Here is a 26493-nt window from a genome sequence, read left to right as displayed (position 1 = left end):
TTCTTCTGCCTCAGTTATTCTTGCTATTGATTCCTTCTAGTGTATTTTTCATTTCAGTTATTGTATTGTTCATCTCTGTTTGGTTGTTTTTTAATTCTTCTAGGTCTTTGTTAAATGTTTCTTGCATCTTCTTGATCCTTGTCTCCATTCTTCTTCTGAGATCCTGGATCATCTTCACTATCATTATTCTGAATTCTTTTTCTGGAAGGTTTCCTATCTCCACTTCACTTAGCTGTTTTTCTGGGGTTTTATCTTGTTCATTCATCTGGGACATAATCCTCTGCCTTTTCATTTTGTCTAACTTTCTGTGATTGTGGTTTCCATTCCGCAGACTGCAGGATTGTCTGTATCCACTTCTGAGAAGTCCTTTTGATACAGTCTTTCTTTAAGCTCCCTTTAAATTCATAGAACCTGGGTCTCCTGTTGTGATTTTTTTTAATTGTGGTCAAATACATACAACATAAAATTTACACTCAACTATTTTATCTCTACAGTTCAGTGGTATTAAATACATTTGTAATGTTATGCAACCATCACAATCATCCATATCCATAACTCCTTTCATCTTGTAAAATTGAAACTCCATACCCATTAATCTCCCTATTCCCCCCTTCCCTGCAGCCCCTAGCAGCCACTATTCTACTTTCTGTCTTTATGATTTTGAATACTCTAAGTACCTCATATAAGTGGAATCACACACTGTTCGTCTTTTTGTGATTGGCTATTTCACTTAACATAATGTCCTCAAGATTCACCCAGTGCTATGGGAAAGGTCCTCACCCAACTTACAGCTAATTATGACCCTCATAAATCTGTTGAATGTACCCCCTGAATCAGAATAATATGTACTAAGTGCAAACATTTGGGGGGAACACATTACTTCCCTCAAGTCAGTTATATATCTTTCAGGGGAAAGAATTTAGAGGTTCATTCAGCAAAATTTGTTGATGCATAGGATGTGCCATATACAGGTTTTGGTGCTGGGGATCTGGCAATCAACAAAGCTCCTGATGCATGGAGCTTTCATTTAACTGGAGGAGAAAGATAACAGTCATATAAACATGCACTATGTCAGAAGTGACAGTGCCATGAAAAGCAGTAACCCATGAGATGCATGGTAAGGGGTAGGGTGGTATGTTTCAGAATTTGTAGGAGGGGTCTCTTTTATGAGGTGACATGTGGGCAGAGACTGAATGAAGTGAGGAGAGAAAGAACTAGGGCAAGAGCATCTTATAATTCTTTATGTCACACTGCTTCTGTTACAGGCATACCTCGCTTTATTGTGCTTTGCAGATACTCCTTTTTTTTTTTTTTTACAAATTGAAGGTTTTTGGCAAACTGGCATTGTCAGATGATTATTAACATTTTTAGTAATAAAGTATTTTAAAATTAAGGTATGTACACTGCATTTTAAAGATATAATGCTATTGCACACTTAACAAACTACGGTATAGTATAAACATAACTTTATGTGCACTGGGAAACCAAAGAATTCACATGACTTGCTTTATTGTGGTGGTCTGGAACTGAATCTGCAATATCTCTGAGGTAGGCTGTATGTAAATTGAACATAACAGTTTCTTATAAATAGCAATTGATCAACTTAGTGATCCTTTGAGTTTGTTTTCTTATGATGAGTGAAAGGATTAAAGAAAGTAGAATCTTATGAGTTTACTGCATTATATAGTCTAGTGGTTCTCATCTGGGGTTGATTTTGCCTGCCAGGGGACATCTGGCAATGTCTGAAGACATTTTGATTATCACGACCTGGGGGGATGGGGAGGGTACCACTGGCATGTCCTGGGTAAAGGCCAAAGATGCTACTATACATCCTATAGTGCATGGGATAAGTCCATAAGGCAAAAAAGAAATTGGCCACAAATATTAGCAGTGCCACTGTTGAGAAACCTTGATCTGGTCCTCAGGCAGGCTGCCTTCTCTGATGAGAGCTGAGGGACTGGGCAGAAGGAACTCTTTCAAACAACCCCTTCAAGATATCTGGATATCTGCAAATAGGGCAGTTCCAAAGCCCTTGGAGTTACTTACCTTTGGGGCATCTGTTCTAAGCTTGGTAACAGATTTTGTCAGATGGTTTCAAAGCCATATGGGGGTTTATTCATTAAGCAACATTAAGTAAATTTTCCTGCATGCCTGTGGTATAAGAGAGGGCAAGGAGATAAGATGTGGTCCCTGCCATCAAAGATTTTACAGCCTAGGGAGGATGGGAGGCATGAAGACAAACACCTGCAATCTGACAAGGGCCACAAAGGAGGAGAAAACAAATGAGGTAGGGGAAGGCAGCAATGACTTTTGTTGGGGTGACCCAAATAAGTTTAACATATGAGGTATCATTTGAACTGGGCTTTGACCGTGAGTAGGGTTTAAACAGGTAGAGAAAGAAACAGAGGATATGCTAGGTAGAGGGTCAGATGTGAAAACAGGTACAATGGTAGGGAATAATAATGTTATTACAGCAGCTGCCATCTGGTAAATTCCCTGTGGTAGGTGTGGTGCCAGGCTCTTTATCATGAAAAGTAACTGTAGTGTAAACTGAAAACCGATATACAAGAAGCAGCTGAAACCTAGCATGACCCCAAGTAACTTGAATTCCCATCTTATGCATTTCGAAAAGATAATGAAACATGGGGAGTGTTACCTGGGGATAGTTGCATAAATACCGAAGCAGTTCACCGATATACTGAATGATAGTGACGTTATATTTTCTGCAGTCATCCCAAAACTGGCTGGCTGAAAATTTGGCCCGCAAAACAACAGTAGCACCTACAGAGAAGGCATAGAAAGTACTAATAAAGAAATGCTACCAAAAAAGTCCCTAATTATATTTGTCACTTTTGAAATTTATAAATTAAAAAAAATTATATATGAATTATATTCACAAACAAGTATTGGGTACCAATTATATTCAATGCAAAAAAATGAATAAGACAGTTTTGTCCTATAGGAGCTTCCAATCTAGTGGGGGAGAAGACACAAGTTTTTCTAATAAGAGTCAGTGTGCAATAAACGAGGTTAGGTGAGGCCCTAAGGGTGCGCGCGCATGTGTGTGTGTGTCTGTGTGTGTCTGTGTGTTTCTGTGTGTAGATTAATTCTGTTTGGGGGCCAGTGCTGAGAAAGGCATAGGATTTGAATTAGGTCTTGAGAAGTGAATATCGAGAAAGATGAGAGAATTCCTGGTGGAGGAAAAAGCATGAACATAAAGACAGGACAGTCCAGAAGGTTGGGGGATGGCCAAGACTCTGCTGGCCTGTGACTAGAGTGGTGAAGGCTGGGTGGGTCAAGGGAGATGAACCTGGAGAAGCAGCTAGGGGTGCAATCCTGGAGAGTTTGTAAGTGCCAGGTGGAGGAGCCTGACAGTTTTATAAGTGATGGAGAGCCAGGGTCTTGAGCAAGCAGGCGATATTCTTCTTTGATGGGTGATGTAGACAGAATAATGGTTCCCAAAGACAACCACATCCTAATCCGTAGAACCTGTGACTATGCTACCTTACATGACAAAAGGGACTATGTGGATGTGATTAAATTAAGTATCTTGAAATGGGAAGATTATTTTGGATTGTCTGGGAGAGTCCAATGTAATCACAAGGGTGCTTATAAGGGGAAGTCAAGAAGATCAAGGGCAGAAGGAGAAAGGATGACAGAAACAAAAGATTGGAGTGAAATGCTTGAAGATGAAAGAAGGGGCTACGAGCCAAAGAATGCAGGCAGCCTCCAGACACTGGGAAAGGCAAGAAAATGGATTCTTCCTTAGAGCTTCCAGAAGAAATGCAGCCTTGTTGACATCTTGATTTTAGGACTTCTGACTTTCAAAACAGTAAGAGAATAAACCTGTGTTGTTTTAAACCACTAGGTTTGTGGTAATTTATTACAGTAGCAATAGGAAACTAATACAATGGGTAAAAACAATATATCTATCATATCCAATCTAACGATAGGTATGAAATGTAGTAAAGTAAAATAAAAAAATGTCACAAATATTTTTCACATTATTAGTTTATTTCTACTCCTAAATATACAAAAGTCCAATATTTTAGGAGAAATTTAAAAAAATACTATATTTTCTTTTTTAGCATATATCAATTGTGCTTAAGCAAATGTGTGAGTGATTGATTTGTCCCTGTGAGAGCTTCAGAGTCACCCTGTTCTTGAAGGGCCCAACAATATGATCAGACCCAGGCATTCCTTGCTGATTTGGAGACTGGTACTGATGCTGGGCTAAGGGTTTTATAGCTGATCAATAAGTTGATGAGGGAAAGGAGCAGAGGCTTGGAGAATCATATGTGTATTTGTATATGCATATGCATATATGCTACTATATATAGTAAATAATTATTTAAAATAAAATGTCCCATGGCAGAAAAAATTAAGGTTTTTAGCTTAGTTAGAAAGTTAGAGGTGGTTTCCTGGAAGAGGTGGATATTGGACTGAGACTTTATATACACAAAGGGCAGAAATCCTACTGACAGGAGAAAGGATGGCAATTCTAATTTAAATGGTAAAGTTTCAGAAGTAGAGAGAAGAGCTGGAAAGCTAAGTATTCTGACCAGAGCTGAGGACCTGCAGGAGTAGGGAAGAATAAAGTAGAATGGGACAACTGAATGAGAAGTTTAAATCAGATGCTAATGGAGATCAACATGCAGATTTCTGAAGACAGAAATGACATAGGAGAATTATTTATGGAATCAAAGGATCAAGTACCTTAACCTGGATAAAGACCTAAAATATTTTAAAGAAGTTTCCTCTTTGATATAGTGAACAATTATAGCATTATATTACTAGACAAGTAGTCATGAGGAAATATAAATTCTATTTATTTATTTTTTTTATTTATTTGGCCACGCGGGATCTTAGTTCCCTGACCAGGGATTGAACCCGGGCCCTTGGCATTGAAAGCATGGAGTCCTAACCAGTGGACCACCAGGGAATTCCCTATAAATTCTTTTGGATGCTTGCTATTGTGAGCCAAACAAACTAGTTATCAACAGGGAATTAAACACTGTTCCAGGCACACAGGAAAGTAGCAAATTTTGTATTTTTACTTTTCCTTATGAGCACATTGAATGTGTACTGGGCTCCAACACCTTGTTGAGAGAAAAAGCTTACCAGTCAGGATACATCCATGTAAGCCAATCAAAAGTGCAGCACTGTGGTACAAGGGTAGGGTGGTATAGACTACATCATTCTCTGTAACCCCGCTGGCAGCAGCAAAGTTGGCTCCATACCAAATGCGAAGATGATTGATCATTGCAGCTTTCGGGAGACCTTTGTAAACACACAAGAGGAGCCATGAGTGAACCAAGAGTGGTCATTCACAGACATGTGGTCTGGGAGAGAGATGTGGCTTAGGAAGATTCATCAGCTGGTGATTAGAGTATTGCATTCAGTTACACCAGAAGTTGGCAATTTTTTTCTGTAAAGAACCAGATGGTAAATGTTTTAGGCTTTGCAGGGTCATAGTCTCTATTGGAACTACTCAACTCTGCTATTATAGCTGAAAGCAGCCACACACAAAAAGGAACAAACTTGGCTCTGTTGCCATAAAACTTTATTTACAAAACAGGTGGTGGGGCTGTTTGTGGCCCACAGGCCATAGTTTGCTGACTTCTGAGTTAGGTGGTTATTACAGTTGTAAGTTAAGGAAAAATGAAAGAAAGTCTATTGAATTTCTGCTCTGGGTCTACCACCTTGCAAGGTATAGTTGATCCTTGAACAACAGGGGTTTGAACAGCTCGGGGCCACTTATATGAGGATTTTTTTCAATAGTAAATACATCCATGATTGATTGAATCCATGAATGAAAAATTGCAGATACCTAGGAACCTATATGGAGGGACTTCTATAAGTTATACGCATATCTTCAACTGTGTGGAGGGTCAGTACCCCTAACCTGCACATTGTTCAAGTGTCAACTGTATTTTCTAAATTTCATTTAATTCTCATAATTAATAAGTAGAATTATATTCTCTAATTTGCAGATGAGAAAGCTGAGATTCAGAAAGAGTAAATAGCCTATCCATCCTATCTCCTTCCTTCATAACCACTTTTATGAATTTCTTATGTACTGTTCTAGAGTTTCTTTATACAAATATAGGCTCATTTGCTCATATGTTCTTGCCCTTTCCCCCATTTTAAAAAAAGCACACTTTTCTGCACTTGTCCCTGCTCCACTTAATGTATTTTGGAGTTCTGTCCATATTTGTATGTAGAACTTTCCCCTATTTTTTCATTCATTTATTCTCTCTCTCAGCTGCATCAAGTCCTTTGTGTGTGTGTTGTAATTTATTCATATTATTTTGCAATTTCAAATGATGCTGCAGTGAATAACCTGGTCCACATGGCACTGTGCACTATGAATGATGCTCCATCTGTAGGATAAATTTGCTGGTGTGAGACTGCTAGGTCAAAAGATATGTCTTTGTAATTTTGATAGACACTGCCACATTGCCTGTTATAAGGGCTGTCCCCATTTACTCCCCCATCAGTAATACATGAGTGCACCTGTTTCCTCATAGCCCTTCCAAGGTAGCCTTTCAAATGTTGGGATTTTTGCCAATCTAAAAGGTGAAAAATCATATCTCAGTGTAGTTTTATTACACTAAGTACATTTGCATTTTCTTAACTATAATTTATGTAAGTTTTTTGTAAGACTCAATTGAAAGAGTATGCTTATATTGTTTCCCATGGGAGTCAGTTCATTTGGGAAGGGCATGAAGTCATTACCAAGGGGCTGGGGCTAGAGTTTAAGACCTGAGTGGGTAAACTGGCTTTGGGAAGAGGAAGGCAATTCTCTGTAGATTCAGATGCTTCAATATTTGATGGTACCTTAGCTGGATATTGCCTGAATAAAAGTAATTTGTTATAAGGCAAAGCAGTATGGCTGGCAAACTACCATCATCATAAACACAATTCACAATTCATGGTCTTTGTTGAAACAGAAGAAAGCATCAATAACTCAATTGTATTCACCTTGGAAAAAATTGTCCAGGTAGTAAAATCTCTGAATTATATTAAAAAAAAAGAAAAAAAAAGAAATGCACATCCTTTGCTGGTTTGAAGTACTTTCAGAAACTTTCCTAATTAAAATTTTTAATGAAGAAATAAGAACATCTGGTAACTATTATATAATTTTGTGCTACTGACTGCCTTTGAGGAACAAGGAAAACATTTTGTTCTCTGATTGCTTAAATGAATTCTTTTAATTAATGTTTAGAAGAGTAAATTAACATATTTTATTCAGAGAGAAGAAGAAAAGTAACATAAACATCAACCCAATTATATTCCAATTAAATCTAAATTCTGAATTATAGGATTAAATTAAAGACTGCTTATTCTCTTTTTCCCCTAAAATGGGTTTTATATTTGATGTCAAAACCTGCAATTGTGAATTGTGAATTCAGTTCAATGGTGATGTCAAAACCTGCAATTGTGAATATACTTACCTATAGAGTATTAAGACTAGAACACCCAGTCACTAACTAAAAGGGCTTGTTTTATCTCAATTATTTCCAAAACCAAAGTTTTCAGTTTAGTTTTACCATTCTATTAAAAATGAGGGTAAAATTTCCATATATTAAGGTAGTGTCTGGATGTAGTGGAAGCATTTGGTTAACGGTGTCATCCTACCATTCTGTTGGCATGGTGATATATAACTTTTGACAAAACAGTGACAGACATTATGCTCTGCGAATCAGCTTTAATAGGTCATCCCCAGCCACCCCTCCTCATGAGGCTCAAAGCAACCCTTATCTATTGGTTGGCCAAAAAGTTCGTTCAGGTTTTCTGTACAGTCTTAACGGAATTTTACAAGGAGAATGCATGTTTGTATTACCTGCTTAAGTTAAAATTTTAACCAAAAGAGATAAATGATTCACATAGTCAATTTCCCAATATTAATAATTAGCATGCTGGTGCTAGCTTCCTGCCCTCCTCTTAAATATATCACTCAGGCTTCATTTGTTTTGGTAACATTTCCCCTGGCCTAGAATAGGCAGACACCAAATAGCTGTTAAATGGATGAAGTAGGAGGTGTTCTGGCAGAGTGGTCAGTTGCATGAGCTGTGGAGTCAGCCTACCAAGGTGAATCATGACACTTCTACTTCTGATCCTGGAAAGTTCTTAACCTCTCTAAGCATCGGTTTCTGAATCTGTAAAATAGGAATAAGAGTAGTACCCACCTTAAGAGTGGTGGGAGAATTGTATGAACAAATGCCGTAAAGCTCCTAAAAGAGCACCTAGTACATCCTACCTTTAATATTGCCTATTCCATGTAGCAGGGTTCCAGTAACACTGATAATTGGCAGTGTTTTCTCTTAGTGGCTTACAAAATAATGGTGCAGCTTACACTGAAGGTGTAAAGCATCCTAGATTTGATGAAATACACTATTTTAGGCCCTCAGCTAAGAGCCATCCTACACCCACAGCACCAAACAGCTTCAAGTCAGTGTTGCATGGAAAGATAGTGGTCAAAATATTTATATAAATATAACCCCATTATTGTTCTGCAGTCTTCTTTGGTGGTCCATTTATAATCGGTTATACATTATATATGGACTCTGGATATAATATAATCAAAATGCAGCAATCATTAAAAAAATTCCAACAAGCTATTCAGTGCCAAATCTTATCCATCATCATAACTATTTTTGTAGTTCTTGGTTAACCTCTTTATCTGTTCTGTACACCAATTAGGGGGAGATATGCATAGCTTAGAGAAACCCAAATGGTTTCATATGCTATGAAACAAGATCAGTTCCCACAGGCAAAGAGCTAAATCCCCTGAAGTATTAGTTATCTGATAAGTTTTGCCGAAGAAAGAGAGCATTTGAAAATCTAACCCAACATTTAACACTTTCAGGATAGGTCCATTTCTTGGAGAATCCTCTCTTTATTTTTACCTGTGGTTCCAGAAGTATAAATGTATAAGGCAGGAGTGGAAAAGGTCACTTCCGACCTCCAGGACTCTGGGATAGGTTCAGTTGACATTTCATCCACTTTGTCTAAGAAAGAGTCGACCCCATCGGTGTTAGAACTTCTGCTCACGTAATAGACGGCCACATCATCTTTTTTCAGGCTTGGCAGCACCTCTTCAACAGCTGCTTGTAGTTCTTAATTTAATGAGACAAAAAATCCAAACAAATTAAATTAGTTCATTCAAGTCTATTAGTGCAATAAATTTTGCAGTGATTTTGTTTTCCCTAAACTTTGCTAAAATGTGTAGATATAGTGATGCTTAGAGTTATGCATTTTTAACATGGAATTTACCAAATTTGAAAATATCCCAAGATCCCAATATTTGAGGGGAGGTTGGGTTTTAATGGTTTCATAAGCAGCAGATGGTTGGCTGAAGTCTGTACTTTACATGACAAGTGCAAACAAATGGACATATGGGTAAAAACCAAGATTATGTAAGTGTATGACTTTTATGCATATCTGAGATATATATATATATATATATATATATATATATATATATATATATATATATATATATAGTTATTCCTAATATGTGCCCCACAGGACCAGTGATAAAAAAAAGAAAAATTTAAGGAAAAAGAGAAGTGAAAAGAGGGGAGCCATGCTACTAACAAAGATGATAGAAGCTAACTTTATATAACACAATTTTTTACATATCAGCAACAAGTGGTTCTACTAGGAAGGTTCAGCTGATCTGAGACATAAGCTCCAAATCTCACAAGCACATTCTCTGGCCTAAGAAAAAATGGACTGATTAGCATGTTTTTCAAACTATGGATCATAATACAGCAGTGGATTGTTAAAATCATTTAAAGTGACCATTATTCTAAAAAATAAAATAGAATGAAATAGAAATTTTCAGAGCATATCACACACAGGAAGAGGTAAGTATTTTTTTTTTAAGTTTTATTTCAGCCATGTGAGTGTGTGTGTGCTGAGTCACACAAAAATGTAGTTTTTACAGTGGGTCAAGGTCAAAAAATTTAAAAGACATTCATGTAATATGCAAACCACATTTCAGATTTGCTACTTGGATTTTTGTGCCGCTAAACCATAAGATGAGATGGTCTTTAAGCTTATTTGTCTTGAATGGTGATAACTGAAGTCAATATGCTTATTCTTAATAGGAAGGTGACTCAATATCCCAGGGAATTACCTTAGGGAGGCTAAACCTGATTCATCTTATATGCTTTGTTTTTCACATGTTTATGTATGATGTCTCCATCAAGACATGAGATATCATCTCGAAAAATGCATTTAAAAAGTTTTAAAACTTTTTAACCAAAACAATCATACACCTGACAAATATAAATCAAATAGTACAAAAGAGTTTATAATGAAAATCAACAGGCCCTTATCTCACAAATAAAGCTGCTGCCTAGAGGCAATGACTTTCAGTTTTTTTTAGCTGTTTCTTCCAGCAATCACTTCTCCATCACCAAATTATGTGCTTTTCCTGCTCCCTCTTGACTTATCATTTATGATCCCCATCCTCCTTGTCCACCCCCAACAGTTATTATCTTCACTTTATTGTCTGGGTTAATGGTATTTACATCTATTCTGAGACTATAATTCTGTCTTCCTAGCTTTGTCTGTGTGTTGGCTCTAGAAGCTCTAGAACCAATCATCAGGACTGACAAGATTATGACAATGAAATTATTTGTAAATATGACTGAAGAGCCAAGTAACACACAGTAATCATCTTTCCCTTCTTGAATAGTTTTCTCCTGGAATTTCTATTGGCCATCATTCCTTAAGGTACTATTTGTCTCAGTTCTTTCTTTTTTTTAAAATAAATAAATAAATTTATTTATTTATTTATTTGTTTTTTATTTATTTTTAAAAATTATCTTTGGCTGCATTGGGTCTTTGTTGCTGTGCGCCGGCTTCCTTCCTCTAGTTGCAGAGACCAGGGGTTACTCTTCATTGTGGTGGATGGGCTTCTCACTGTGGTAGCTTCTCTTGTTGTGGAGCTCAGGCACTAGGTGCATGGGCTTCAGTAGTTGTGGCACATGGACTCAGTAGTTGTGGCTCACGGGCTCTAGAGCGCAGGCTCAGTAGTTGTGGCGCACAGGGCTTAGTTGCTCCACGGCATGTGGGATCTTCCCGGACCAGTGCTTGAACCCAAGTCCCCTTCATTGGTAGGCAGATTCTTTTTTTTTTTTAATTTAATTTTATTTATTTTTTATACAGCAGGTTCTTATTAGTCATCCATTTTATACACATCAGTGTATACGTGTCAATCCCAATCGCCCAGTTCATCACACCACCACCCCCATCCCCCCGTTGCTTTCCCTGCTTGGTGTCCCTACTTTTATTCTCTATGTCTGTGTCTCAATTTCTACCCTGCAAACCGGTTCATCTGTACCATTTTTCTAGGTTCCACATATATGCGTTAATATACAATATTTGTTTTTCTCTTTCTGACTTACTTCACTCTGTATGACAGTCTCTAGATCCATCCACATCTCAACAAATGACCCAATTTCGTTCCTTTTTATGGCTGAGTAATATTCCATTGTATATATGTACCACATCATCTTTATCCATTCATCTGTCACTTGGCATTTAGGTTGCTTCCATGACCTGGCTATTGTAAATAGTGCTGCAATGAACATTGGGGTGCATGTGTCTTTTTGAATTATGGTTTTCTCTGGGTGTATGCCCAGTAGTGGGATTGCTGGATCATATGGTAATTCTATTTTTAGTATTTCAAGGAACCTCCATACTGTTCTCCATAGTGGCTGTATCAGTTTACATTCCCACCAACAGTGCAAGAGGGTTCCCTTTTCTCCACACCCTCTCCAGCATTTGTTGTTTGTAGATTTTCTGATGATGCCCATTCTAACCAGTGTGAGGTGATACCTCATTGTAGTTTTGATTTGCATTTTGCTAATAATTAGTGATGCTGAACGGCTTTTCATTTGCTTCTTGGCCATCTGTATGTCTTCTTTGGAGAAATGTGTATTTACGTCTCTGCCCATTTATGGATTGGGTCGTTTGTTTCTTAATATTGAGCTGCATGAGCTGTTTATATATTTTGGAGATTAATCCTTTGTCCGTTGATTAGTTTGCAAATATTTTCTCCCATTCTGAGGGTTGTGTTTTCGTCTTGTTTATGGTTTCCTTTGCTGTGCAAAAGCTTTGAAGTTTCATTAGGTCCCATTTGTTTATTTTTGTTTTTATTTCCATTACTCTAGGAGGTGGATCAAAAAAGATTTTGCTGTGATTTATGTCAAAGAGTGTTCTTCCTATGTTTTCCTCTAAGAGTTTTATAGTGTCCAGTCTTACATTTAGGTCTCGAATCCATTTTGAGTTTATTTTTGTGTATGGTGTTAGGGAGTGTTCTAATTTCATTCTTTTACATGGAGCTGTCCAGTTCTCCCAGCACCAGTTATTGAAGACACTGTCTTTTCTCCACTGTATACCCTTGCCTCCTTTGTCATAGATTAGTTGACCATAGGTGCGTGGGTTTACCTCTGGGCTTTCTGTCTTGTTCCATTGATCTATATTTCTGTTTTTGTGCCAGTACCATATTGTCTTGATTACTGTAGCTTTGTAGTATAGTCTGAAGTCAGGGAGTCTGATTCCTCCAGCTCCGTTTTTTTTCCCCTCAAGACTGCTTTGGCTATTCGGGGTCTTTTGTGTCTCCATACAAACTTTAAGATTTTTTGTTCTAGTTCCATGAAAAATGCCATTGGTAATTTGATAGGGCTTGCATTGAATCTGTAGGTTGCTTTGGGTAGTATAGTCATTTTCACAATACTGGTTCTTCCAATCCAAGAACATGGTATATCTCTCCATCTGTTGGTGTCATATTTAATTTCTTTCATCATTGTCTTATAGTTTTCTGCATACAGGTCTTTTGTTTCCCTAGGTAGGTTTATTCCTAGGTATTTTATTCTTTTTGTTGCAGTGGTAAATGGGAGTGTTTTCTTAATTTCTCTTTCAGATTTTTCATCATTAGTGTATAGGAATGCCAGAGATTTCTGTGCATTAATTTTGTATCCTGCAGTTTTACCAAATTCATTGCTTAGCTCTAGTAGTTTTCTGGTGGCATCTTTAAGATTCTCTATGTATAGTATCATGTCATCTGCAAACAGTGACAGTTTTACTTCTTCTTTTCCAATTTGTATTCCTTTTATTTCTTTTTCTTCTCTGACTCCCGTGGCTAGGACTTCCAAAACTATCTTGAATAATAGTGGTGAGAGTGGACATCCTTGTCTCATTCCTGATCTTAGAGGAAATGCTTTCAGTTTTTCACCATTGAGAATGATGTTTGCTGTGAGTTTGTTGTAGATGGCCTTTATTATGTTGAGGTAGGTTCCCTCTATGCCCACTTTCTGGAGAGTTTTTATGATAAATGGGTGTTGAATTTTGTCAAAATCTTTTTCTGCATCAATTGAGATGATCATATGGTTTTTATTCTTCAGTTTGTTAATATGGTGTATCACATTGACTGATTTGCGTATATTGAAGAATCCTTGCATCCCTGGGATAAAACCCACTTGATCATGGTTTATGATACTTTTAATGTGTTGTTGGATTCTGTTTGCTAGTATTTTGTTTAGGATTTTTGCATCTATATTCATGAGTGATATTGGCCTATAATTTTCTTTTTTATAGTATCTTTGTTTGGTTTTGGTATCAGGGTGATGATGGCCTCATAGAATGAGTTTGGGAGTGTTCCTTCCTCTGCAATATCTTGGAAGAGTTTGAGAAGGATGGGTGTTAGCTCTTCTCTAAATGTTTGATAGAATTCACCTGTGAAGCCATGTAGTCCTGGACTTTTGTTTGTTGGAAGATTTTTAATCACAGTTTCAATTTCCTTACTTGTTATTGGTCTGTTCATATTTTCTATTTCTTCCTGGTTCAGTCTTGGAAGGTTTTACCTTTGTAAGAATTTGTCTGTTTCTTCCAGGTCATCCATTTTATTGGCATAGAGTTGTTTGTAGTAGTGTCTTAGGATGCTTTGTATTTCTGTGGTGTCTGTTGTAACTTCTCCTTTTTCATTTGTAATTTTATTGATTTGAGTCCTCTCCCTCTTTTTCTTGATGAGTCTGGCTAATGGTTTATCAATTTTGTTTATCTTCTCAGAGAAGCAGCTTTTAGTTTTATTGATCTTTGCTATTGTTTTCTTTGTTTCTATTTCATTTATTTCTGCTCTGATCTTTATGATTTGTTTCCTTCTGCTAACTCTGGGTTTTGTTTGTTCTTCTTTCTCTAGTTCCTTTAGGTGTAAGGTTAAACTGTTTATTTGAGATTTTTTCTTGTTTCTTGAGGTAGGCTTGAATACCTATATACTTCCCTCTTAGAACTGCTTTTGCTGCATCCCATAGGTTTTGGATTGTCGTGTTTTCATTGTTATTTGTCGCTAGGTATTTTTTGATTTCCTTTTTGATTTCTTCAGTGATCTCTTGATTATTTAGTAATGTAGTGTTTAGCCTCCATGAATTATGTTTTTTACGTTTTTTTTCCCCTGTAATTCATTTCTAATCTCATAGCGTTGTGGTCAGAAAAGATGCTTGATATGATTTCAGTTTTCTTAAATTTACTGAGGCTTGATTTGTGACCCAAGATGTGTTCTGTGATCTATCTTGGAGAATGTTCTGTGTGCACTTGAAAAGGAAGTGTAATCTGCTGTTTTTGGATGGAATGTCCTATAAATATCAATTAAATCTATCTGGTCTATTGTGTTATTTAAAGCTTCTCTTTCCTTATTTATTTTCATTTTGGATGATCTGTCCATTGGTGTAAGTGAGGTGTTAAAGTCCCCCACTATTATTCTGTTACTGTCCATTTCCTCTTTTACAGCTGTTAGCAGTTGCCTTATGTATTGAGGTGCTCCTATGTTGGGTGCATATATATTTATAATTGTTATATCTTCTTCTTGGATTGATCCCTTGATCATAATGTAGTGTCCTTCCTTGTCCCTTGCAACATTCTTTATTTTCAAGTCTATTTTACCTGATATGAATATTGCTGCTCCAGCTTTCTTTTGATTTCCTTTTGCATAGAATATCTTTTTCCATCCCCTCACTTTCAGTCTGTATGTGTGCCTAAGTCTTAAGTGGTTCTCCTGTAAACAGCATATATATGAGTCTTGTTTTTGTATCCATTCAGCAAGCCTGTGTCTTTTGATTGGAGCATTTAATCCATTCATGTTTAAGGTAATTATTGATGTGTATGTTCCTATGATCATTTTCTTAATTGTTTTGGGGTTTTTTTTGTAGGTCCTTTTCTTCTCTTGTGTTTTCCACTTATAGAAGTTCCTTTATCATTTGTTGTAGAGCTGGTTTGGTGGTGCTGAATTCTCTTCACTTTTGCTTGTCTATAAAGCTTTTGATTTCTCCATCAAATCTGAATGAGATCCTTGCCGGGGAGAGTAATCTTGGTTGTAGGTTCTTCCCTTTCATCACTTTAAGGGTATCATGCCACTCCCTTCTGGCTTGTAGAGTTTCTGCTGAGAAATCAGCTGTTAACCTTATGGGAGTTCATTTGTATGTTATTTGTCATTTTTTCCTTGCTGCTTTCAATGATTTTTCTTTGTCTTTAATTTTTGTCAATTTGATTACTGTGTGTCTTGTTGTGTTTCTCCTTGGGTTTGTCCTGTATGGGACTCGCTGCGCTTCCTGCACTTGGGTGGCTATTTCCTTTCCCATGTTAGGGAAGTTTTCGACTATAATCTCTGCAAATATTTTCTCTGGTCCTTTCTCCTTCTGGGACCCCTATAATGGGAATGTTGTTGTGTTTAATGTTGTCCCAGAGGTCTCTTAGGCTGTCTTCATTTATTTTCATTCATTTTTCTTTATTCTGTTCTGCAGCAGTGAATTCCACCATTCTGTCTTCCAGGTCACTTATCCATTCTACTGCCTCAGTTATTCTGCTATTGATTCCTTCTCGTGTAGTTTTCATTTCAGTTATTGCATTGTTCATCTCTGTTTGTTTGTTCTTTAATTCTTCTAGGTCTTTGTTAAACATTTCTTGCATCTTCTCAATCTTTGCACCATTCTTTTTCCGAGGTCCTGGATCATCTTCACTATCATTATTCTGAATTCTTTTTCTGGAAGGTTGCCTATCTCCACTTTATTTAGTTGTTTTTCTGGGGTTTTATCTTGTTGCTTCATCTGGTACATAGCCCTCTGCCTTTTCATCTTGTCTATCTTTCTGTGAATGTGGTTTTTGTTCCACAGGCTGCAGGATTGTCCACCTACCTTCTTTTATAGTTCAAAAGTTCTGGAAGCTGGTAATCCAAAATCAGGGTACCATAAGGGTCAGGTTCTGGTGAGAGCTTTCTTCCTGGTGTACAGATAACCATCTTCTTGCTGTGTCCTCACATGGTGGAGAGAGTGGCAGGCGGATTCTTAACCACTGTGCCACCAGGGAAGTCCCTGCGTCAATTTATTTTCACCCTCCATCAGATCAGCTTCTCCCTTTTGTTGCTCTTCTCTCCTCTTGTATTTTGACTGCTCTGTAGTTCTTCAGTATTTTGAGAAGATCATCAAAAATATTACTGTTGGGGCCTCCCTGGTGGCGCAGTGGTTGAGAGTCCGCCTGCCGATGCAGGGGATATGGGTTCGTGCCCCGGTCTGAGAGGATCCCATATGCCGCGGAGCGGCTGGGCCCGTGAGCCATGGCCGCTGGGCCTGCGCATCCGGAGCCTGTGGTCCGCAACGGGAGAGGCCACAACAGTGAGAGGCCCGCATACCACAAAAAAAAAAAAAAAAAAAAATTACTGTTGTAAAAACAGTAACTGGAGTGCTAATGTCCCTTGCCAATGCCTTGGTTCAGACCCTCATTATTTCCTAGACTGATAATTGCAGTAGCCTCCTGACTGATCTCCTTGCCTCTAACCTCTCCCGACTTCCAATATCAGTGACACCACTCCCCAACTTCTTGTTCCTGCCCTGTTTAAAATCCTTCAATGGCTTTCTTTGTGACAGAAGCCACTCTCTATGCAGTGTGTGAGGTCCTGAGGTCCTTCACAGTCTGTGGCCCCCTCCCCATCTTTTCTGATGTCATCTCCTTCTATCTACCTCTTGTCCCCTTTCCTCTAACCACACTGATCTATGTGAAGTGAGTGTACCCATAATTCTCACATCTTACTATCTTTGTCAGGTGATTTCATCTGCCCGGAATGCCCTCTGGTCCCCAGTCACTGTGAAAACTCCTGCTCACCCTTCAAGACTCAGCCTCATTGTACTTAGCTCTATGGCCCTCCCACAGGAGCTTGCATATATTTCTATCACATGTGTTTAGTACGTAGTGTGACATGCTTCAGTTCTTTTTCTCCTCTACTTGACAGTGAAACATTTGAGGTTAAGGGATTATAACATAATCATCTTGGCAACCCCTCCACCACTAGATAAGTTCCCAATAAATGTTTACAGTTGAAAGAATCTGCACAAAGTATTGTATTAGTCAATGTGGGAGAAACAGTGGAATAAGCTAAAGCTGTTGATTTTTAAGGATTTAGATATTGCAATACTGTGAGTTGATAAACCTCTAATAAAATAAAATGCAAAATTAAATCATTTTTGTGATAGAGGTATGCCTTGCATACAAGTAAGGGACTACAAAAGCAAATTAAAAACAAAACAAAACTTCTACTGCTACTTAAAGAATTAAGAAATCTTTCTCCCTCTCTCCCTTCACCTGAGACTGAGGCTACTGAGTTAAATAGTGTGTTCATAAGTTACCTGGATTATTTCTCACTCCTTTCCTCTCTCTTTCCCAACATTTATTCAACATTTATTTAAAGACTGTTCCCTATGTGCATGGTTCTAAGCACTGGATACAGCAGTGAGTAAACCAGATACTGTCCCTGTTTTCATAGAGCCCAGGTCTAGTGGGGGAAGAAACAGACAAAGAAATAATCCATTAAAATAAGGTGTCATAGGTGTCACAGGAGGGGAGGGAGGTGGTGTTTTGGAAGCATAGGGGAGGGGCACAAAGACAACCCAGAGGAAGTGTTATCTAAACTGAGACCTGAAGGGTGAGCAGGAGTTGGCAAGATGAAGATCCACTGAGATCGACTGAGCCTGTTTGTGGCTGAGGGGACGGCTTATGCAAAGACCCAGATGCAAACAGCATGGTGCCAAAGTAGCTAAAAGAGGATAAAGCTGACTGGAGTGTAGAATGGGAGGGAAAGAAAGTTGGGAGAAGAAACTGGGACGTAGGTTGGGACCAGGTTCCTGGCTTAGGTCAGGTAAGTGGGTTGGAGGGGGCAAGACCAAAGGTAGGGAGACCATTTGGTAGAGCAAGCTTGTTTGCATTAATGTAACAGCAGAGGGTAGAGAGAAGTACATGCATTTTAAAGATGTTTGGGAGGTCGAATAGACTGGATTTGGTAACACTCTTGATGAGAGAAAAATTATAGGTCAAAAGGGACTTTAATTTTTTCTGTAATTTTTTAAAAGAAAATTTACTCGGGCATTAGTGATATATCAAAAATTAATAATAGTAATAATAAAAGTAAAGGGAGATGTAATTAAGCAGGTATCGTGCTTGATCACAGTTCAAGCAATTTGGCAAATTGTATCCTCTACTTCCCTCATGTTCCTACCTGGCTTTCTGCAGGCTTTTGGTTTGTGAGCCCTGACCTTTCATAGAGGTCAGCTTATGTGAAGGAAAGGCCATTGCCCCTGCCCAACACAATTTCCCTACATGGCCTCTGGGCTGTTGGTGCAGAATTTGCATTTGGACATTGACTTGAGGTTCCAGTGGCTCGCCAGCCGTGTCAGGGCATACCTCATATGTCCTATGGTAGCAGCCTTTCTTCCCTTAAAGATGCTAATATTTATATAAACATATCTATACACACACATATAAACTGAAATTTGAAGGGAAATTCTGGATGTGAATGCAACTCATTAACTATGTATTTGATATTTAGTGTCTTTTCTAAACATGATTGGGCCCCATGTTTTCTGCTTCACACATGTATTTTTTTTTTGTAATTCTTACTGTAAAGTCTGCTTACTTAAGATAAAAGTGGCAATCAACAGGGACATGTAAGATCAAATAAATCTACTTGTTGCAGGTTGAGCTCCCTGGGACTCTGAGATTTGTGTGTAGGAGTGCTCTCGGGAATGACACCTGTGGGGTTGCACGGGAAGTAGATTGGATAGAGGGAGAGATTGCACTGTGATGCAGTCACACAGTGGCCTCCCTCAATTGATCCTACAGGGACTCTGGGCCCAGGATGGCCCTTCATGTTGTCCCAAATGAAATGAAGTGGATTCTACCTCCGTGCCTTCCCACCAGCCAGTCATTGGATGCAGATTAGGGGTGGTATTGATTGACCTTGGGCAAAGCAGCTTTCTTCAACCAAGGGCAAGCCCTGGAAAGGCTCTTAGCTGCCAGCTCCCAGCTACCAATGCTTTCAGCAGCTGAGGAATGAGTACCTCAGTCCTGGAGTGGGGATTTGGGCAGCATATCACAGCATCCACCACAACTTTCATTCTTAGTGATAAAAGATTTACAAATTTCATTTGTGGAGAATAATTTGTATAGTAGCTTTACATACATCACCTCGCATAATTTTCACAACGACCCTGTGTTATAGATGATGGTAACCCTGTTTTTACAAGCGAGGACAGAAGCTCAGTGAGTCTATGTATGGAAGGTTATATACAAAATGAAAAGAATTATACCAGGCTTCTAGGAGCCCCATCTCCTTGTACTAGACATTCAAGTTCAAGTTTTGGTAAAGTGCCTTGATTTTTCGTAAGACACTGTCTACTTGACATGCTCAGTGCTGGCTAAAGCATGTGGATCTGCCTTTACATAGTAATATGGATAATCCCTCATTCATTTTTTGATGAAGAGCATAACTTTAAGCTTTATGGAAAGTTGCCTAAAGGGTGCAGAGTGGATCTGTCACTTCTTCATTAGTCTAGGCTGAAATTATGGATGGAAATAGAATATCAGAGAAAGCAGTATACCTTTGGATGATGGAAAGTCACTGATTATGAAATCACTGCTCCCCGTTAAAATTCATTTTGTTAAAAAGAAAAGAAAAAAAATCAGGGTAGCCTAGGAATTTTCCTCCCTCACCCATAACCTTTTTTTTTTAAGAAGGGGAAGAAGAGAAATTTCTGAGTACACAGGCCCATTCCTAGAAAGCAGAGGGAGAGGGCAGGTGGTGAGCTGAATCAGTCTTCATCATCAAAGTGGCAAGATGCTACTGGCTAAACCTGCTGCTTTTTAATAGGAAAAGCATTCAATCTAGCAGCTTGTTCTGCTATTAGATTGCCTCACTGAATGGATAACTGACCAAGTTAGTTAAATAAAACACCCCAGGAATGTTTACTAATAAAGTAAGATCTGAAAAGAAGGCAATGAAAGGAAATGGGTTTTGATCAGAATTTCAGGATGATGTGAAATGGTTGGTGGATGAACAAATCAGAACTGAAGGCTTATCTTTTCTTCACTCAGAAAGGCAACTGAAACAAACTGGTTCTAACACAGCTCTTAGAGACTGAAAATAGTTTTAAAAATACCATTTGTAACTGTGATTTTGCATTTCTATCCCTGGCAGTTTGGAATTATAGTAATTAAAATAACCTAGTGTCTAGTCTTTACCTCAACAAGATGTGCTAGAACACCCTTCAAATAGAGGTATGGCATACCCTCCCCTTCCCCACAACACAAATCACCCTGAGGTCAGAAAGATGTTCAATCAAGGTTAAGTCCCACTAGGAGTAAGCAGATTTTTAACAGGGAGATACATACTCATCTCATATTTATATAATTATATAATTTCTTAATATTATTTTTCCCTTCTCTCAGTTAAAGTGTCTTGTGTTCTAAATAGCCCTGGAATCAAGCGTAACGGCTCGTCATGAGGCTACCAGGTCATTCCAGGCCTTACATAATTATAATCATTTGATATCCATAAGCAACCAAGTCACCTGTCTACTAGTTGTGTACTTCCCTATTTCTCAGAGGCTGTGGGAGGGTCTTTTTCAAACACTGGCCGATGACACTCCTTATGCAGAGTAATTCAAACGCTATCCTTCTTCGGATTCAATAACATAAACAGCTGATTTAGAGTTAATTTTGTTTTTACCTCTTCACTCCTTTCTTGTTTCTAAACAAGAAAATAAACTGATAAGCATTCCCAAATATGCCATCAATGTGCTCCTTTGTTTTTGAATTGAGATGTACAACCATCCCCCTTGCCACCTTTAGTTATGAGCAGGGCAAGAAGAAACATTTTAGAGAACATCCTTAAGCTAGCTCTCTCTTCAGAGCTTAGGTTACCTGGCTGGGATCCTAGCTCTTGAATATACTCCTCATTTGATGTCTGGGTTTCTGTCCTCTACCATCCTAGACACAGACTCTCCCCAGCCCATCTTGTGCTCATCACCAGCTCCCTCTCTGGCAATGAGTCCTGGAGAGAGAGCACCTCTCTCTTGTAGCCCTCTGCCAGAAGTAAACTGGGAGGTAAAACAAGTCTGTGGTAAGGAGAGGCTGGGCCTAGGGGAGATTGGGTCTAAATGGATTTTCTCAGATTAGGATATATTTTATTTTTTTAACATCATTTTTCATGCCGTCATGCCCATCCCAATAGTTATTAGACTTTGGAGAAGAAAGCCTGTTACAGCCAACCAAAATGATGGAACTCATTAATGACACAAACATTTACTTACTAGGGCATTATTCAAAGGTATATGAGAAAACTGTAAGCCGTTGAGACAAAGTGCATTGAAGCAACACATCTAAGTTACTCCTTGGGCAGCCCAGAAAGAGGAATGGAGACAGGATATCTCTATGCCCTGATCCTTGAATAAGTTTGCACTAGAAAATCATCTCATTGCATGGAAGTGAGGCCACTGCTGTTGGCCATTCCTTGGGTTCTCTGAGTCCCTATTTTCTCTACAGTAGAGTCTCTTCAGTAAACAGCTTAAAAATGACTATTATTTAAGTCCAGCCTGCAGTTGTCCTTACATAGTAAAACTCTTTCATGAAGCATCTCACTGGTGTTGGGGATCTGATGAAAACTGCCTCTGGGCTCCTCTTGCCTAGAAGTCCCCCTCTATAAGTACACTTGCCCAGCTCTGTTGTCAGTGTCCCCAAGAAGCCTTCACCCTCTGCTCTTTTTCCTCCACAGCACTCGGTAGCTCTCCCAGCATACTTATCACATTCTCCTGGGCATCACAATCATTTGTGTATATGTGGCTTAGTTCTTCTACTGAACTGTAAGATTCTTGAACTAATTCAGCTTCTTTCCCCATCCCACCATGGCAACTAGCTTGTACCTTGTGGGGACTCTCTAAATATTTCTTGATGTGATATCAAAATTGTTGTGCCATCTGCTTTTCTCCATCTAACCTCAAAAGTTTGTTTGATGAGAGTTCTCCTTGGTCCTGACACTAGTTTTAGAATGTTCTCCTGTTTTGGAACTTTCAATGATGCAACACTTTTGAAAGCTATTGGAAGCATTTTATCTTATCACATTGTTTAAAGGAGGTCCAATTTTATTTTTCACAACCCTGCAAAACCAGGTCAAAGATAATCTGGAATATTTTATAACCTCTCTGGATCTCAGTCTTGAAAGACATAGTATCTTTGTTACTAAAGCGTTGTACGAGAGTAGTGCCAGCACTGGGGGAGCTGTGCATGATTATGTTGAGCCGTGCAATGCAGACCTGGCCAGTGAGCTGATGAATGAGTTATTCTTCCAGTAGAAGAGCTAGCTTAGCGACAATCTTAATGCTAGCATAAATGGAAACAAAGCAAACTTACTATTTTGGGGGCCCTTTTGGGTGTTAAAAATTTTTTCTTTTACAAAACATCCTATGTTGTATGAAATTAAATATGGCTTGCTGTTTTACCCATATTCTATGTTTGGGAAGTTGCTTGAAAAACTACTGGCCCAACAAATTGGTTTCTATCAACTACAACATTATGTGGGTTTCAATAGCTGAAGGCAATTTTTCCATGTGATTACATACATCATACCCTTCTATGGAGAAGGATCCTGAAATGTACCACAGAGAGAAAATTATATTCTCTGGGAGATGGGTGGTTCTGTTTGATTCAGGGAAGTGTTTGTGAGTCTTTGGCTTTCTCTAAGTATAGTAAGTTCTGATGAAAAATTGGGTACTGAAATGCCTAATAAGGTTGAGCCCTGTTAAACTTTGTGAAGAGTCCCCCAGATTCATGACAAGTGGATCAATCTTCATGATAAATACCACTGTGCCGGTCCTTTACCTACACTCCAGAATTTGACAGATAGCTGAAACTCAAGAGCTCTTACTAGCCTGTGAGCCCTGAGGCTGAAATTCGAAGTAAAGAATCAAACCCTGTTGAACTGTCACCCCTCCAACATTTCTAAATCTTTTCATCTTTCTGTACCATGTTCAGGTGGTGTAACAGAATATAAAAAGTGTCCTAGAAGTGAGAAGAAAATTGGGTTCTGTCCCCAGCTCTCTCTGACCCTAGGGAATTGATACCACCCCTCTTGGCCTTTGTTCATTCAACTATTAAACAAGTGGGAACTAGACTGATTGTTTCTAAAGCCTAGTCCTTAGATGATTTGCTTCAAAATCATCTAGGGGTGGCATGGGGCTTGCTATAAAAATACACTTTCCTGGGCCCCACTACAGTCCTGCTGAATCAGTGTTTTGGGGGATGAGGCTCAGGAATCTTTTTTTTTGTTTTTTTAAATAAGCTTCCCAGGTGATCCTTACGCTCATTAAAGTGACTCTTCTAAACTTTTTATTGCAGTATAACACACTCGTTAAGAGTTGGAGGATTATAACATTAGAATATCTCTAAGATTCTTTCCAACTTTAAAGAATTCTAAGAATCAGTCCATTCAGCACATTTACGCATGGGCACATTTATTAACAAGCGTGCAACTTTGGACTCTGTTACCCCCTTTGCAGGAACCGTTTCAGATCAGAGTGTAATTCTGCATGCTGTGTAATGGTCTCTCAGTGATTTGGAAAAATAGAATGTTTTTCAAATGTGTGGCCTCTCTCAAAGGTCAGTTTACTGTAGAGAGTGCTGTAGGTCCACTGGAAAGTCTGTTCAAATTTGATCTGAATGTCAGAGTTTTGTTATACTTCCCATGTACGCTGACCAAAGCATAATACTCAGTGACAGAAGACTGTTGCCTGGGCGGGAAAGGAGATATCTGGCTGTGTTTCTGATTTGATTACAGAACCAAACTCTATTATAGTCATTTAAATCCAAGCTTCTTTGTCAATAAAACTCCCAGTCTTTGACCTCCCTCACAGGGGGCCTGGGATACTATGCAGGTAAAAAGTATTTAAATTCCTCCTGAAGTGGTACACAGATCACTGTGCTAATAACTTTCCTCTGAATCAACTGGTAAAGTAATAGGTTTAAGAGTCTTCCAGTTACTAAATAGTGAAGTTGTCTCTTTTCCCAGGCAACTAGAAATGGTTGGGAATTTTCTAGGAAAAGCCATCCCCTTCAAATAATGTGGCTACCTTTAAAATTATCCCCCTGCTTTTAAACTTTTATACAAAGCCTTCATTTTTTTTTGGATTGTTTATTTTATGCCCTATGAAACAGGTGTGTAAGCTTCCTGGTTTCCCACAAGTGAATAGACATCTCATCTTTGTGTGATACTAGGCGAACTCCTTAGCTTGCTTCAGTTTCCTCAGCTATGAAATGAAGGGGGAGAGCAGATGGATGCTTAGTCTCTTCCAGCTCTAACACTTTCCATTCATTTAGAGGAAGGTAGCGTAACGTAGGGAAAGTCATGGGCTTTGAAACTGGACAGACTTAGGTCGGAATTTTAAGTTTCCTCAGTTGTATGGCAGGGGGTAATGATATGTTAGTTCTCAGGGTCATAAAAGCATGTGGCATAGGGCTTGGCACAGAAAGACATTCCAGAAAGGTGAGGCTTCCTGGCTCCCTATTCCTCCGTGGCTTTTAGCCTGCACCTGGTTAGGCCTCCTCTTACTGACAGAGTGAGAAGCAACCCCCTGGTCCTTATTCAAGTGCAGGGACAAGATTTCTGGGAAGGGAAACCCAGAAGTCCTGTGGGTAACAAGTTCTTGGTTTCTTCCTGAACTGGTGACCACTGGGGCATGAAGTTACCATTTCGGGTCTGGTTGAAATGTGGCAGGAGGTAACTACAGAACCAAAGGTCACTGTTGCTATAGATGTAATGGGGGCTCACCAGAGCCCGCAGCAGGCAACCAAAGTCTTCTCCCTGGGGAGTAGGTGGGGTCACCTTCTCTCTGCCGTGAGAATCCAGGGAGGCTAACAGCATTTGAGAGTTGGAAGAAGCCTTGCAGGCCATTAGAGAGGAGGAAACCAAGATACAGGGAGGGAAAGTGACTTTCCCATGATCACACAGCCAATCAAGCAGCAGAGGTGAGAACAGTCTCTCTGGATCCTCCGGAATTCACACTCATGACCCTCTGCATTTCAACGCAGATGTTGTCAGCACTGGTTAAGAACATGGATTCTGGAGGTAGATAGATCTGGTTAACCTCCTCCTCTCAATTCTGTGATCTGGGGCATAAGGCACCACCTCTCTGGCCTGAGCGGCCTCAACTATAAAGTCAACCCTACCCGTGTGAGCATACACAGCAACACTATGTGTAGTGCTAAAAAAGGGTCTGGCACAGTCAGCTTCCACGACAGAAGGTTCTAATGGTCATTAATTGGCGTTTTCAGGAAGGGCTGCCATCCCCTCCCTCTACACCTCCAGTTCCGAGCCGAACCCCACCCCCTCCTAACCCCTACGCCGCCACGCTGCAGCGGGCTCGTCAAGGCGCGGAGGAGCCCGGTGCCAGGGCGAGGCGGTCCCCAGGCTCACCTGGCGAGGCCAGGAGCACCTTCGCCCCGCAGCACTGGAAGCAGTGCAGCAGGGACTTGCCGCGGATGTTATAGTTGAGGCACGCCATGGGACAGCCCAGCTTGGCCAGCCCCAGCCACAGCCATATGTAGGCCGGTTCGTTGCCCAGGAATATGGCTACGCAGTCTCCCTGCCGGAGGCCGAGGCGATCGCGCAGCGCCCTCGCCACTTGGTTGCTGCGTCGGTCCACCTGCACGTAGGTGAGCGTCTGGTCGCGGAAGAGCAGGAACGGCTTGTGCGGGCTCTCGTGTGCTCTCTCCAGAAAGGCGTGGAGGATGGTGCGCACCGGCCGGCGCTGCCCATAGCTGCGCGCCTGCTGGGCCATCCTGGCCAACCACAGGAAGTAGCTCACGTCCTGGAAGAAGTAGGGGGAGCAGAGTTTCACCAGCAGCGGCAGTAGCAGCAATCCCGCCAGGACCGCGTAGATGATGGGCAGCATGACGGCGGCCGGGGCTCCTGGTCCCTCGAGGGCAGAGGGCGCGCTTCGGGCGTGCAGCGCGGCGGCGGGGCGGGCTCTGGGCGGACGACTGGCTGGCGGCGCAGGGGCGCTCGGCGAGGTGGGGGCGACGGCGGAGTGCCTGGGCTGCCGGTGCCGTTGCGTGCTCCCGGGCGGGTGGAGCGGTGTCTGGACTGCCCGGGTTTCGGGACGCGAC

The 26493-nt window shown here is 39.9% G+C and overlaps 1 protein-coding gene across 2 annotated transcripts in view; it reads right to left on the bottom strand.

Annotated features, from left to right (window-relative positions):
- Positions 1 to 26279, bottom strand: part of SLC27A2 (solute carrier family 27 member 2) — a 52391-nt gene extending 26112 nt beyond the window's left edge. The window contains exons 1-4 of one of the 2 annotated variants that reach the window (XM_060098367.1): positions 25802 to 26279; positions 8913 to 9122; positions 5122 to 5280; positions 2657 to 2781 (exon numbers count right to left, since the gene is read on the bottom strand). In XM_060098367.1, coding sequence (XP_059954350.1) covers positions 2657 to 2781; positions 5122 to 5280; positions 8913 to 9122; positions 25802 to 26279 — 972 coding nt within the window. The remainder of the gene's footprint in view (positions 1 to 2656; positions 2782 to 5121; positions 5281 to 8912; positions 9123 to 25801) is intronic. The other variant, XM_060098368.1, reaches the window with a different exon arrangement.
- Between the last annotated feature and the right edge of the window lie 214 nt (positions 26280 to 26493).

The sequence above is a fragment of the Mesoplodon densirostris genome, chromosome 4 (assembly GCF_025265405.1).
Source record: "Mesoplodon densirostris isolate mMesDen1 chromosome 4, mMesDen1 primary haplotype, whole genome shotgun sequence".
Classification (NCBI taxonomy): Eukaryota; Metazoa; Chordata; class Mammalia; order Artiodactyla; family Ziphiidae; genus Mesoplodon; species Mesoplodon densirostris.
The sequence above is the reverse complement of the archived record's forward strand: the minus strand, read 5'-3'. Positions and strand labels throughout refer to the sequence as shown.